We start from the raw sequence: 13,303 nt of genomic DNA on the forward strand, positions 1-13,303 counted from the left end.
GCCACTGCTGCTTACGTGGGCTCGATTAACACATAACCTGATATCTGTCAGGTCCTATGTCTATGATTGAAGCAATCCCTGTTCTTTGTCTTCAAATACTGGGGCATTCGAAGTTGCCATGTTCAAGCACCAGTTTCCTGCTGTGAGAGGGAGAAAAGGAATTAGCCCCTGTCCTTCCCCTTAAGCGCAGGCAGGTCTGTCCCTTCCCCGAATTATCTCTGCCGCCCGCTCTGCAACGGCATACACCGTCGACATGGGGTTCGCTGCTGTCACAGTAGGGAACACACTAGCATCGACAACTCGCAGGTTACCAGTCCCATGAACCCGCAACTCGGTATCCACGACACCTCCCTTCTCCCGCGGGGCCATGATGGCCGTCCCACAGAAATGATGCGCCGCCACGACCGATGCCCTCAACGTCTCCTCTACGACACCCGGGTCCTGAGACTCAGGGCTAGGGCCCGGTGCGGAGCCTACAATCCCACTTAATTGGGAGCAGGTTGGGAGGGAGTGAAGAGTCTTGAAGTGCGCTGCCATGAGTTTGATGTCAAGGGGGTGCGATAAATAGTCAGGGTCGATGATGGGCTTGTCAGTAGGCTGGGAGGAAGAGAGGTGGACGGAGCCGCGGGAGAGGGGGTAAGAGGGTATTAAGCCGAGGATGGCCATGGAGTTTGGCAGCGTGCTGAGAAAGAAGCAGGCTGTGGGCTCGGATGGGTTGGCGAGGAGGTTGTTGAGGGGGAAATGGGGAGGGTGACGCGAGAGGAGGTCGGCTTCAGCACCTGAGCGGACGAAAGAGATGGCTTGAATACCTGGGGTTGGGGAGGCGGTATCCGGCAAGGGTTGGATGGGAACGGGAAGAACAACCATAAGGTGGTTGTTTAAATTTTCTCCAACGGAGGGGTTGTCAATGATGCAGGGGATGCTGTGCGTGGAGAGCCGGGATGCAGAGCCGATGCCGGAGAGTTCGAGGAGCTTGGGGGTGTTGAAGGCGCCCGCGGCGAGAATTACTTCTTTAGTGGCAGTGATGGGAGAGGGATCATTGTGGAGGAGGACCGCGGTGGCGGTGATGGTGGTGGTTGTCGTGTCGAAGAGGATGCGCTCGACCGTGGTGTTGGTGAGGATACGTAGGTTTGAGCGTGAGGCCGCATACTGAGTGCTTGCGCTGCGGACGCCTGTGGTGGTGATGGTAGCTGTGTAGGGGCGGGTGCCGGTGGTCGGAGTCGGGACCAGGGTATCACTGAAGGCGTAGCCCTTGTCCGCGAAGGTCTTATTCCAGGCATCAATGATGGTGTGATTCCTCGGTTCCGCCAGTGCGGGATAGGTAACTTCGATGGGTCCATTTGCGGCGGATGCAGCAGCACCAGGTCCATTGCCAGGGGCAGCTTCGGCGCAGATATGGAAGCTACGGTGAAAGTATGGGGCCAACGACTGCCAGGACCAGCCGGGGTTCCCCAGCGCCTCCCAGGCGTCGATGCCCGCCGGGGCGGGTGGCACAAACGCCAGCCCGTTGATGGCGGATGTACCGCCCAGCAGGCGGCCCGCAGCGTAGTCTTGGTCGCGGTTATTCAAACTGGGCTGGCGCGCAGCAGTTAGCATCCGATAACTCACAGACAGGAATGAGTTTGATAGAGATTAGATAACACACACCTGCGGTACCGTTTTGAATTTCCAGTCCACTTCCGACCCGCTCAGAGTGGGCCACGCCGCGGGGTTCTGGACGCGCTCGTCCGAGCTGCGGTCCGGTCCCGCCTCCAGCACGAGCACATTGATGTTGGGGTCTTCCGACAGGCGGTTGGCCACCACCAGGCCGGCCGTGCCGCCGCCGATGATAACGTAGTCAGCGGTCGGGTAGGTCATGTTGCTCCTAATAACGCATGTGCTGTGAAGCAGAAAGTTAAGGCGGGGGAGGGTCGTGTCGGTCGATTGATCCTATAAGCGGTAAACAGTGTAGGAATGCGTGTTGCTTAATTACTAGCTATCAGCACATACCATCGAACAGGATTATTCTTGGGCCTAGTGGAGGATGAATTTGGACAATTTAAGCTACCCACAACTACGTAGTTGCCGTGGGGTCTAGCGACAGAGCCGGAAGTGGCTATGCCGCGGACCATGTATTAAGTGCGGCCGGGTACGTGGGGTTTGGCTACGGGTACTTACTACGATGTATCTAGACTTCCAACGTCAGCTTAGGGTTGAAGGCCCCATCGCTTAGGCATCCGTCAGATTTTCGGCCCTCACTAGGCTCCACACAATGCAGCGATCTCGACGCCGGGGGCCAAATTTGGACTACAATCGCAGCCTCATCCACCAGCAACCTGCTGGGATCTGCGGTCTGTTGACTAGGAGGGTTGCCCAAGAGCTGTTCGGCACAGGAGATGGAAACGTCTCGTCACAAACGATATCGAGGTTCTTTTGTGATCACCGGGTTGCTGTAGTCACATGCTAACGTGAAGCAAGTCAAGACCTCTCCTTGAACTATCTCTATGCCTTTCCCCTATCTCGCATTGAGTGGTCAAGGATACAGCAGTTCCCAGGGGGTTATAGTGAAGATGATGTCCAGTTGTAAGATTCGAGGTACCCAGAGCCTTTTACCGCAGCATCGATGGACGAACTGGCTTGATGTACCCTAATGATCAATTAATCCCCCGGAATACTCGCGTGATAGTGACATGGAACTGGTGTCGCGATTGAAGATTCTATATAGTTCGTGAAATACAACAGCATCCGGTCCTAAGCTATTCACACGAGACAAAGCCTTCCATCTGTCTGTTCCGCCCACTCTTCACTTCCCACAGCCTTCAAAGCGTAAAAGGTGTGGTTGGGGTCGTACTTGTTCTTGATAGAGGTTAGCTTGGCATAATTATCACCGTAGAATGTTGACTGCCAATCAGGCTGGTTGAAGTCAGCCTCGTTCAGGTAAGCACCGCTGCCGGGAGTTAAATCCTCAAGTAGAGGGAGAAGTGTTTCCGTCATGAGTTTCTGGTTCTCGACATCATGGGTATAGTTGTAATAATCGAAGGCTCTATAGATAGGTAAGCGGTTTGACAGAGCTTCATACGCCTGACCACGACGGGGAAAAAACTTACGTGCCGAGGACAATGCGAATCAGCGCATCGCGCCATGCGGGATTGACAGAGTTGTCGGGTGTAGTCGACCGTGAAACGTTGAAAGAGACCCCTGCAACGACTGCGCCGTAGTCGGTGATGGTACGAAAGGAATCAACGAGTGGGCGAAGATCGTCATCTACCGTGCTCCGTGGGATCAGACGACCACCGATTTGAAACTCGGTCACGGCCATCCAGGGGCTGAATCGCGTGTAGCATTCGTAAAAGCTGGAACAACTGGCAATGTTGTACGCTATACCAGTTAGTAGTGACTCTGATTGAGATGATTAAACGTACTATAGGTCATGTTGTTGCTGCTCAGAAGGTCCAGGGTGGGCTGCATCAGCGTCTGCAACTGCTCCTTGGTGCCGCTAGGTAGCGTGGACGGCATGCTCTTAAAGACCGCGTTAGTGACTTCCCAAACCGCAGCACCACCTAAATCGGCCAGTCTAGCTGTATCCTGGATGTAGATCGCAGCAACTTCCCAGAACATATCCTCGGTCACTCTGTCATTGGTGAAGGTCAAGTTGGCGATGGCGGCCGGAATGTCAGTATAAAGCTTGCTGGTCATGGACAGGGCAACGGCGTAGGTGCCCCCGCCACCACCACTCATCGCCCAGTATAGATCAGAGTTATTGAAAGGGGTAGCAATCAAGTGGTCCCCCGTAGCGGTGATTACCTCCCACTCCAGAACCTGGTCTGCAGCCAGGCCATACATGGACATCAGCTGGCCGTGGCCTCCGCCTTGAGAATACCCGCCAGCATAGCCTACTGTCTGGCAGTTGCCACCCACGAGGGTGTACCCTTGTTCATGGGCCACATTCATGGCGTCTAAAATCTGCACACCTGCGCCGACCTTAATGGCGGGCCCGGAGTAGCCTGTCGACTGGTATTCGACAATTTCAATCTCTTTCAGATGATGAGTCCAAAGGGCCAAGGCGCCAGCCCCAGTGGACCTGCCAAGATAATCGTGGCCAGTATTGCGGACAACAAGGCGGATATTATGCTTGGTAGCAAACTCGATGGTTGCCTGATAATCCTGCGCGCTGCTGGCATTCACGGCATACCGGACCAGGGGCCTGATGGTGCAGGGTGTGTTGGGCAGGTATGGATCGCAGGAGAAATTGGAGAACCACGGCGCCATTGGGGAGTAACTGGTCTCATAGTGGGTTCTGGTTTCGTTCCACGCTGCCAGCAGCTCTTCACAAGCCGCCGCATCGTATGGCAAGAATGTACTGTTGTAGTGGCATACACTCACAGCAGGGACTGTGGCGATGAGCCTCCCCCCCAGGGTAGCGTTGAAAGTGTCCCAGTCCTGCGTGGAAGGCCAGCACGCATCTCCAGGAAAGCAGCGACACGACAAGCCGGCTGAAACTGAGGCAATGGGTAGCAAGGAAACGAGGGCGAAGGACAGTTTGCCGACCATTCCGGAGAAAGCACAAGATTCAATGAATAACAGTGAAGTGACTATTGGCTTGCAATCGAACTTGCCTTAGATGCTATCATTCTTTTGACTATATCTCTTCCATCACTTGCATGTTCACTAAGGCCTTTTACATCGTATACTTTGTATACTATGCAGGTCCAAGGGGAGGCGCTAACGGCTTACCGCCACACCCGCCTGGCTGCCTCCACATCCGTACCATCCGCTTCCGCTGATACCTCATGACGTGTTGAGGGCTCACATCACAAGCACGTGACCGGAGAGACCATCTCATAAATGATGAGTATTGATGCTAGAAACTGTTTTGCTTTGTTGCCGTCTTCCGTATTAGATTTCCGGTATGTAGGATTGCTGATCGGGACGCATGCACTTGTCAGACAAACCTTCGGGGTCTGGAGCCTCCTGTTTCGTCAGACCAGTCGTTGAGCTGGTCTGCCCTACTAGTACCACTAAGGGTATACCTCTACTAAGTCTGGCGTTTTGCGACGGGCTACTCTTTATCAAGATTGACTTTCTAGGAGTTTCCTATTGCTTATTTCGTTGTATTTAATGATCGCCTATGTGTAGCTATCTGTAGGTGACCGGGACTTATTATGGATACTCCTTCTAGAATCAATCACAGAATGAGTTGGATTCATTCCTAACTGTTCTACACAACCTTAGCTCTACTATTGACAATAGTGATCTAACTTGATTACGATTCGAAACTAATCTGACATACTCTACCGGATATACTTTAAATGAACAGGTGAACAAAGTAGAGAAATTCACCTGTTCACTGAACTACAATCAGCTCCTGACAGTAAACACATACTATTCAGTGGATCCCTCAGATTCCGATCCCTCAAAGTCCTCACTGCTCGCACCAAACTGACGGCATATGTGGCAAATCCGATATTTCCTGCACCCCGAACCACATTCAATGCCTCTGTCACCTCGATTGAGACCAAGCGTACAGACATCGCAAGGCTGTTTCGACCGATTCGACTCATAATGAAGAAATGAACGGATTTCTTCTATCGGACTAAGCCCCCCAAGTTGCATGCCGTAGCCGACGATGACTTCTCGCAAGGCATCATTTCCAGTCGAGCGCATCCACCACGACAGACTGCGACCAAAGCGGTCCCGGGGCTCCTGTGTTAGCGGATGGTTCTCAAGGATCTTCTGGATGACATTCTCCCGTCTGTGCTGAACCGCTACAATTAGGGGAGTGAAGCCAAATTGGTCAGGACGATGCACGGCGCAGCCCCGGGATCTAAGTTCTTCGAACATGTCTTCATGGCCAGCGACTGCCGCGTGGAAGAGCGCCGACCGACCTTGTTGATCAACGTCATCCAACCCGAAACCGGGAGTGTGCAGTAAATGGGCGAACACGCCTTGGTGGCCCTTAATGACTGCCCAGGAAAGCGCGTTTCGCCCGTAGCGGCCGTCAATCCCCTGAAGGGAAGTACCCTGCTCTATCAGCATTGCGACCATGTCCGCTTCGCCCTGGAACGCAGCCCAACACAGAAGTGGCATACGGAGGACGCCTTGCTCGACATCGCTGCCCGGATAGCGTAACAATATCTTCACCATTTCCGGAGTACCCTGATAGATAGCCATTCCCGTGATGATGGTCCCTTCCAAGAAAAGATTACACTTAGATTTTTGCAGGAGTAAGTCGGGCTTGCGTTGCAGGAAAAGCTCGATGATATGTGGCCGGAACGTGTTATCAACTTTTATTCCACATTCCCACCAATCGTGTTGAGCCATTATTACCATCTCCAAAGGTGTCATGTTTTGTACGCCCGGCTCATCAACTTTCGCATTGTGGTCCATAAATAATTTCACCATTTCCAGGTTGCCTTGTATTGCGGCGCAGGCTAGGGGTGACAATCCATCACGAGTACTGACATTGACGTCAGCTCCATTCTCCAGCAACATGGCTGCATCCTCAAAGCAACAGTTGAGTGCAGCGCTATGCAAAGCAGTAGGGCCATATAATCCTAATCGGGCCTCCACGTCCGCTCCTCCTTCGATGAGACGACTCATGATTTTCCGCCGCGCCTCAGCTTCCCGCGAATTTTTGGGCTTTGTCTTAACGAGTGTATATAGCGGCGTGAACCCACGGTCATCCATCGAATTGACGTTGGGATTGTACTTTTCGAGCAACAGGTTGACTGCCGCCACTTGGTAGGTCCGGGCTGCGAGAGCAAGCGGCGTATGTCCGTCAGCATTGACCGCTTCGATATTGGCCTGATGCTTCAACAAAAGCCCTAATGCCTCCAGGTTCTCGTCGTAGGCGGCCCAATGCAGCGGGACGCACCTGCCACCATCTGCATCTGTCTCGTTCACGTCCTCGCCGTTCTCCAACAACATGCGAACTATGTTCGCGTTACCACCCTCTGCAGCACAGCAAAGTGGCGTACGTCCACCAATAGTCCTTTTAGCTTTCCACTGGTCCCGTTTGGAGGCAAAAATGCTGTTGAGGGCGTTCTTGTACTCTGAAGCAATTATAAGAGTTTCCGCATAGCTACTGCTGCCATCCATGGCTCTGATCCTCCGTCGTTTGGCCAGAAGATCAGACACGGTGTCCTCTTCCCCTAACAGACAGACCATTGCCAGGGCGAGCCGACTTTCACTATCTTCGGCATCGTTCTTCCACCTGCCATTCTCCTGCCGCCGAACGGTGAGCTGATTCACCTTGGCCAACAGGGTCGAAACTGGATTTGGCGAGGCGATCAATGGATGGCAATAAATGCGTAGTAAACGGATGTTCTGATGCCTTGCTCTTAGAAGCTCAGCCTGATCATGATGGTGTTCTTGAGGTGTGCTCTGATCGATCTATATAGCTTTGCTCGAGACGCAAGGGCGTGCAACGGTTAGGCAACGGCTCCCTGGTGCCTGCCCTGTGATACGTCAACTGCATCATACCCCATCCTCATGCATAGATTGTAGAAGATGTGGTTACCTGGCGGCCGAGAGCATTTGCTGCCTGGACTCGGCCATGATTATCGACTGCTGAACATCCCTCCAGAGCCTCACCGTCGATTGTATGCTGCATACAGAATACCGCCTGAGACAGTTCTTTATGGGCTTCATAATAACTACATTTAAATCCTGTAACTTCTACCGATTCCATGAACAAGCAAAGATATGTCTTGGCTGTGTGGTTCATTTTGCGTGAGTTGAGAAATTGTCATTACCGGGGCACAGTCAATATCAATGATCACCTTGCCAATTTCTCTATTCTCACAAATACAGGTACGCCCCGCATACCTTTCGGGATCATCGGCCACAGGCTTCATTTGACTCGACTCAACCAATTAGATATACACGCGACTTAAGTCCCACCCATATTCATCGCAATTGTTAAGTTGTAAATGTCATCCTATCCAATTGACAGCTTCACTAATTTCTAATATTATAAATGGTCTAATATCGAAAGAGATATCAAAGTATAGATTTGCTCTTATGCTAATCTTAAAGACGAATAGCTACTGAATCTGGCTGGTCCCATTCCACCTTTATGTACATAAACGTAAAATAGTCCTACCTGCTGGCTGATTTATATAGTTTCTCCCGCAGACATGAACTGAGGGCTATTAAACTACGAGCTATGCTACGTCGGATCCTTCCTAGATCAGGCTACACTGGAAAGCACTAATATATAAGCAATAATTCAATTCAACTATAAAGAATCCACTACTCCACATTGATCCTCCGCACACAATAGCTATCCCGATAACTTCAAATGTATCCAGCGAGACCGCAAACAACTGTGTATGACCTGCGCAGCAGATCCACACCCCTCCCCAGAGGCATCACCTTAAACCGCAATAGCAGCATCAACAAGAGGGGCTGCCTCCTCACGCTTGGAGCCCTTGGGGGCCTGATCGGCAAAGTCCTTCACACCGGTGTCGATGGCGTCGGAGATACCGCCAGCGATGGAGCCAGCCAGGCTCTGGAGGTTCTCCGGGACCTTGGAGACAATCGTGTCGGACAGCTTCTTGGCGGCAGCCTTCTGCTGAGTCAGGTCGTTGTAGGTCTGCGTGCCCTTGCCGGCCTTGACGATGAGACTCTTCTTGCCGTCGAGCTTGTTGATGACGGTGGTGATCTTGTCCTTGAGGTCGTTGACGGGGCCGGGGAGTCCCAGCGCGTCGCCGCTGCTAAGGGCGGCCGTGCTGCTGACCTTGGTGTTGCCGTTGTTGATGGCCGTCACGAGAGTGTCGGAGGCTTGCTGGACCTTGGCGACGTCGCCACCGTTGTAAGCTTGGATGGCAGAGCCCAGGGCGTCGACCTTGGTGCCGATGCTGGAGAGGACGCCGGTGACGGTGGGGAGGTCGCGCTCCTGAACCGCGGTGGGCGCAGCGAGGGAGCCGGCGGCGAGGCCGAGGGTGAGGATGGAGACGATGGAGAGCTTCATGATGATGGTTGAGGTATGGGGATTTGGATTGAATTGAGTATTGATAGTAGAGTGATGTTTGCTGATTGCTGCTGATGATGATAGAGATGATTGAAGGACAATTGAGCGACTTTATATAGCTCTCTGGCTAGTATGTCCTCGTGAAGAGAGTACATTCAAAAACCGGCAAAAGAACGACACCATGATGATACTTTGCGTGCAAAACCTGAATAGTAGGTCTGTTTCCAGCAAATGACGATGTGCAAACCCCTGAATTGTCAGTGATTTACAGGGACTGGATCACGAACGGTTAGAAAATGGCTGAATTTCCGGGGAAGTTGAAGCAGAGACCCAAAAAGCGGGTGTTTTGAAGCGTTTCCGTTTGCTTAGTCGAACTTTAAATGTTAATACAGAACCCTGTCCCACGGGGGTGTTCATGAGGATCACACGCTATGTCGATCTTTATTTATAATTTAACCTTTTGCTTCAACCGTGGTCCTGAATTTTTGGTTCGCTCATCATCGCGGGAGTTTATTTTGCGGAGCTCGGGATCAACCGCCAAGTTATGAGCCGACCAACCAGGTCGAATGGTTTCATGAGGTGGAGTTTGCGATTCTACACTCAATTTGATCCGTAGGGGTTTGGGTTTGTTGGGAGCTTTGACCAAAACCAATTATGAGATTGTTACATCGTTCTCCTAGCGGCTTCATCGCAGGGCAGGGCAATTGCGGGATCACCTTTGATCCAATCACTACCAGGCGGCCTTTCTGGAGGACTTGAACTTCATTACTGCCGATCAGGACTCCGGATTGTATCAGAGTGTGTTCAACGGGCTCGTGCTACACTGGCACGCTACGCCTCATACAATGCTAAGCCACGGGGCGGAAACATTGGAGAAGGGAAGCTGGAAAGAGGATGAGATGAGCGGGATTAGAAAGGGTAGCAGTGTTATTAGGTCTGGCCGGGCTGATGGTTATGTTTACAATTGCTGGGCTTGTTCGACATGATCGCTTGTGTCTTTAATGGAAGGCTCGGTCTTCAATTCGCCTTCTGCTCGACAATGAGAGAATCTAGATACTTTGTATATTGTTTATGATTGCATTTACGAATAGAGCAAAGTATGTTGAACGTACATTGTTATTTTTGGCATGTGAGAAACCTACATGTGAGAATTCACAATTTCCACTACATTATCGCTTGCTAATACTGCAACATTTCAAGCTTGTATATGATAGTTGGCTGTGTTAGACAGTGCCGTTTACTTCAAGTAGCTACTACTGCTATATCAGAAGAAGCATCAGTGTCTTGACTGAATACCATTTTCTGCTCCCACAGTCTGGCATTCTCAATATGCCTCATCATCCATACCCTAGGGTCTAATATCAGAAGTTCAATCAAAAATGGAATTTGGGGGTTATTCCGTTTTCTTTTCTTTCTTTCTTTCTTTCTTTCTTTCTTTCTTTTTTTTTTATTTTTTATTTATTTTTTTTTCCTAGGTCGCAGCTAGCTACATCATCATAAATAACATGATACGCTACGGGGGCTGGTGTATAGTGCAGAAAACCAGTTCGCCTCACGAAAATGTCCACACGCATGCTCCCTGGACGAGACCCATACCAAGCCCAATCAAAGTCGCGCATATCACTAAGGCACACATCTACACAGATTCATTCAAGTGGTGATATGGATCCTTGTCCGACTTTCGGGGTCATGATTGATTGGCGCCCTTCGAAGGCCGCTGCGGTCATATTTGGGGCGACGAGTATCGTGCTGGTGACGGCTCCTGTGGGCCGTTATCTGGATCCCAAATTAGGGGAGAGCGATGTAGCGGCGGCCTTGCCAATGGGCGTGCAAGTCTGGGATCACGAGTCTCGTCCGGGTCCAACGAAGGTTGTTGTGCTTTTGGTTCCTCCGGACAGGTATCTAGTTCGAAACGTACGCGTTTCTTGGACCTACCCTCCTTGCCAATCCGGTTTTTGTTGCCCTTTTCCACCTCTTTATCTTGCTTGTGTTTTAAATTGGCAAGATCCAATTTCAACCTTCTATTCTCTTTTCGGAGTGCCTCAATCTTCTCAATCGCATCACGGCATACGTCGTTACGCTCCTTCTGCAGTTTCGCACACTCCAACAAAGCGGATACCCGATCCTCTTGGGCGCGAAGACAATCTTCCTGCAATTTCTTGACCAGTTGCTTCAACAATTTGATTTCATCGGAAGAATGCGCAATTGAACCGATGGCTGCGAGCGAAGCTCGAAGCTCCGCGAGATCGCTTTGAAGCACATCAAGGTGATCCGGAGTGAAGCCGAATACTTCCTGGGGACGTCGTTGAGGGTTTTCTGTAGAGGAACGAGCCCCTGGTAATTGTAGCACAGAGAACGTTGGTTCACAGGTTGGCTCACCAGGAGATTCAGCTGGGACGGTTGGGATCATGGTGACTGAGTTGCTCCTGCCTGCACGCTCTGGTTCAAATGCCATGTCAAGTTCGGGAGCGGCGCACATAGCCAGACGCAGATTCTCAGCTATAATCTTGAAACGTGCATCAACAGCCTCAATATTCTCGCCCATGATATAATATGGATAAAATGCTATCAGATGAGGTATTTGTGGTTGGAAATGAATACAATTTTCGAGAGAGAGGAAGGTTGGGAGGAAGAAGTGAGGAGCTGCACAGGAGAATCTGCTCGTCAAAGCCTTTTCTTGACAGTAGATGTGAATATCGCCCTGGTGATAGATCGATTAGTCGTTCATTTGTACGTGTGAAGGATTCTCTAGCACCGGCGGGTCAGCCATAAGTATCAGTCATGTAGTTTGCTTTCTTCCTCTTCATCGTCACCCTTTCTGCACAACAGAACTTGACTGTTGGACCTATTGGCATCCCAGGTGAGTGACAAAAGCAAGCCCCTGTCATCATAGAAGCACCATACTTATCATATATTCAGCTCATCACAAGACTTTGGCCTGGATTCATCCAATCAACTCTTGGAAAGAACATCTGCGGACCAACAGTTCGAAGTCCTGCAGCCTCCATCGTAATTGTTAAATTCGCGCATTTACCTACATAATCGCCATTGAACCAACGCGATGCCCAACAACACGAACAGACGCCCTATCCAAGGGGCTCATGTAGATGGACATGAATCGTCCGATACCATTGAGACATCCAGCAGTGTCACTGTTGGCCTGATGGAGCGAGAGATAAGGGACCAGATCATGGCCCTTGGGAGGAACACGACTACTGAATTTGAAGAGCAGCTCTTCATCGAACCCTACACTGCTATAGAAGCGCAAGAGGAAGAAATTGGAGGAGAAACCGATTCGAATACGGCTCCTGTAGATGAAGTTCAGCGCCGTCACGGTTCGGTTATCGACCTGACCTCTATTCCCGCCCCTCTCGAAAAGGCTCTAGCCAAGATCAGATCGACAGGAATGCCAGGGGGCAAAGTTCTCCGCTGGCCGGTGACTCTGGACCAATGGCGAAACGACGACTTTGTCGCCGATGCTGTTGAGGACCTGGAATTCTTTTTGGAAGTTTTCAAGTTACGCCTCGAAACCCTTCGCAAGGGAGCAGTTAAGAAAGATCCTAAGCTTCGAGCAGCTTTATGGCGTGCCGAGATAAACGCTCTGGATTCTCCTCTTTTGAAGAGGCCTCGGCGTGAATGAATACTTGTTCTAATGCCGCTACCTTCGATTTGTTCTCTTATCGAAGGTTATTACCCCATTTTTACTGTCGCTCGAGTATCTGTGTCTCGATTTGGCTCAACTACGCCTGCTTTCTGCTTTTGTCCATCTGTTTTGGTTTCCTTCATGAGTCAAGAGACATAATTGTCAATTCTTTCGGTGTTCAATATCATTAGGGGAACATGACTGAGCACACGACGATAATACAATATATGAATCGCTGTCAATGGGTTAGGGCGGGCTGTCGTCTGAAAGACTCTGGGGCCATATTTTCGAATGATACGGCTCTTGAGGAAGATGCCAGATATACTATACCTTTTAAATAAGCACTGATGAAGGTAGTAACATAGGCCCGCATGATATATGGGCTGTGAAGGTTGAATATGATCTGCAGTTCCAACAGAGGGAGGTGAGCAATGACCAGTAGTTGTGTTTACATGTGAGCAGGTTTCGAAATAGGTGGTATTTGTCTTCTTTCCTCTCTATCTATTTTTAGGGTTATTTTGGAAATGGGGCAGACAGTTATTGGGTTCGTCTTTCGTCCAGCTGGACTCATCTGCCGCATGGGTTCCCCTCACCCTTCAAGGCATGCAGATCTAGGACAATGCAATAATCTGATAACCTTGGGTATTTTTACTTGGTATGGTTCTGTTCTTGAGTTGGATGGGTATCTCTCTCCAAAGGGAAGGAAC

At 50.7% G+C, this 13,303-nt stretch overlaps 6 protein-coding genes across 6 annotated transcripts; 1 reads left to right on the top strand and 5 right to left on the bottom strand.

Annotated features, from left to right (window-relative positions):
- Positions 1-164: 164 nt before the first annotated feature.
- On the bottom strand, positions 165-1,857 carry BO79DRAFT_246780 (GMC family oxidoreductase; the record flags this gene model as incomplete). The annotated part of the gene is made up of 2 exons (XM_025685595.1): positions 165-1,575; positions 1,648-1,857. 2 exons carry the CDS (start codon positions 1,855-1,857, stop codon positions 181-183), a joined length of 1,605 nt encoding a protein of 534 aa, XP_025537610.1. The 3' UTR covers positions 165-180.
- An 824-nt stretch (positions 1,858-2,681) lies between these two features.
- Positions 2,682-4,530, bottom strand: BO79DRAFT_270364 (FAD-dependent oxidoreductase; the record flags this gene model as incomplete). The annotated part of the gene is made up of 3 exons (XM_025687283.1): positions 2,682-3,022; positions 3,087-3,357; positions 3,402-4,530. The coding sequence occupies 3 exons, from the start codon at positions 4,528-4,530 to the stop codon at positions 2,740-2,742; spliced, it is 1,683 nt and encodes a 560-aa protein (XP_025537611.1). The 3' UTR covers positions 2,682-2,739.
- Positions 4,531-5,361: 831 nt separating this feature from the next.
- On the bottom strand, positions 5,362-6,300 carry BO79DRAFT_152780 (ankyrin repeat domain-containing protein; the record flags this gene model as incomplete). Its single annotated transcript, XM_025678698.1, has 1 exon — positions 5,362-6,300. The coding sequence occupies one exon, from the start codon at positions 6,298-6,300 to the stop codon at positions 5,362-5,364; it is 939 nt and encodes a 312-aa protein (XP_025537612.1).
- Positions 6,301-8,356: 2,056 nt separating this feature from the next.
- On the bottom strand, positions 8,357-8,953 carry BO79DRAFT_152770 (cell wall mannoprotein 1 family protein; the record flags this gene model as incomplete). The annotated part of the gene is made up of 1 exon (XM_025678696.1): positions 8,357-8,953. The coding sequence occupies one exon, from the start codon at positions 8,951-8,953 to the stop codon at positions 8,357-8,359; it is 597 nt and encodes a 198-aa protein (XP_025537613.1).
- Positions 8,954-10,725: 1,772 nt separating this feature from the next.
- On the bottom strand, positions 10,726-11,498 carry BO79DRAFT_152545 (uncharacterized protein; the record flags this gene model as incomplete). Its single annotated transcript, XM_025678691.1, has 3 exons — positions 10,726-10,788; positions 10,872-11,242; positions 11,390-11,498. 3 exons carry the CDS (start codon positions 11,496-11,498, stop codon positions 10,726-10,728), a joined length of 543 nt encoding a protein of 180 aa, XP_025537614.1.
- Positions 11,499-12,014: 516 nt separating this feature from the next.
- BO79DRAFT_230422 (uncharacterized protein) lies at positions 12,015-12,593 on the top strand (the record flags this gene model as incomplete). Its single annotated transcript, XM_025684094.1, has 1 exon — positions 12,015-12,593. The coding sequence occupies one exon, from the start codon at positions 12,015-12,017 to the stop codon at positions 12,591-12,593; it is 579 nt and encodes a 192-aa protein (XP_025537615.1).
- Between the last annotated feature and the right edge of the window lie 710 nt (positions 12,594-13,303).

This window comes from Aspergillus costaricaensis, assembly GCF_003184835.1.
Source record: "Aspergillus costaricaensis CBS 115574 unplaced genomic scaffold BO79scaffold_24, whole genome shotgun sequence".
Lineage (NCBI taxonomy): Eukaryota > Fungi > Ascomycota > Eurotiomycetes > Eurotiales > Aspergillaceae > Aspergillus > Aspergillus costaricensis.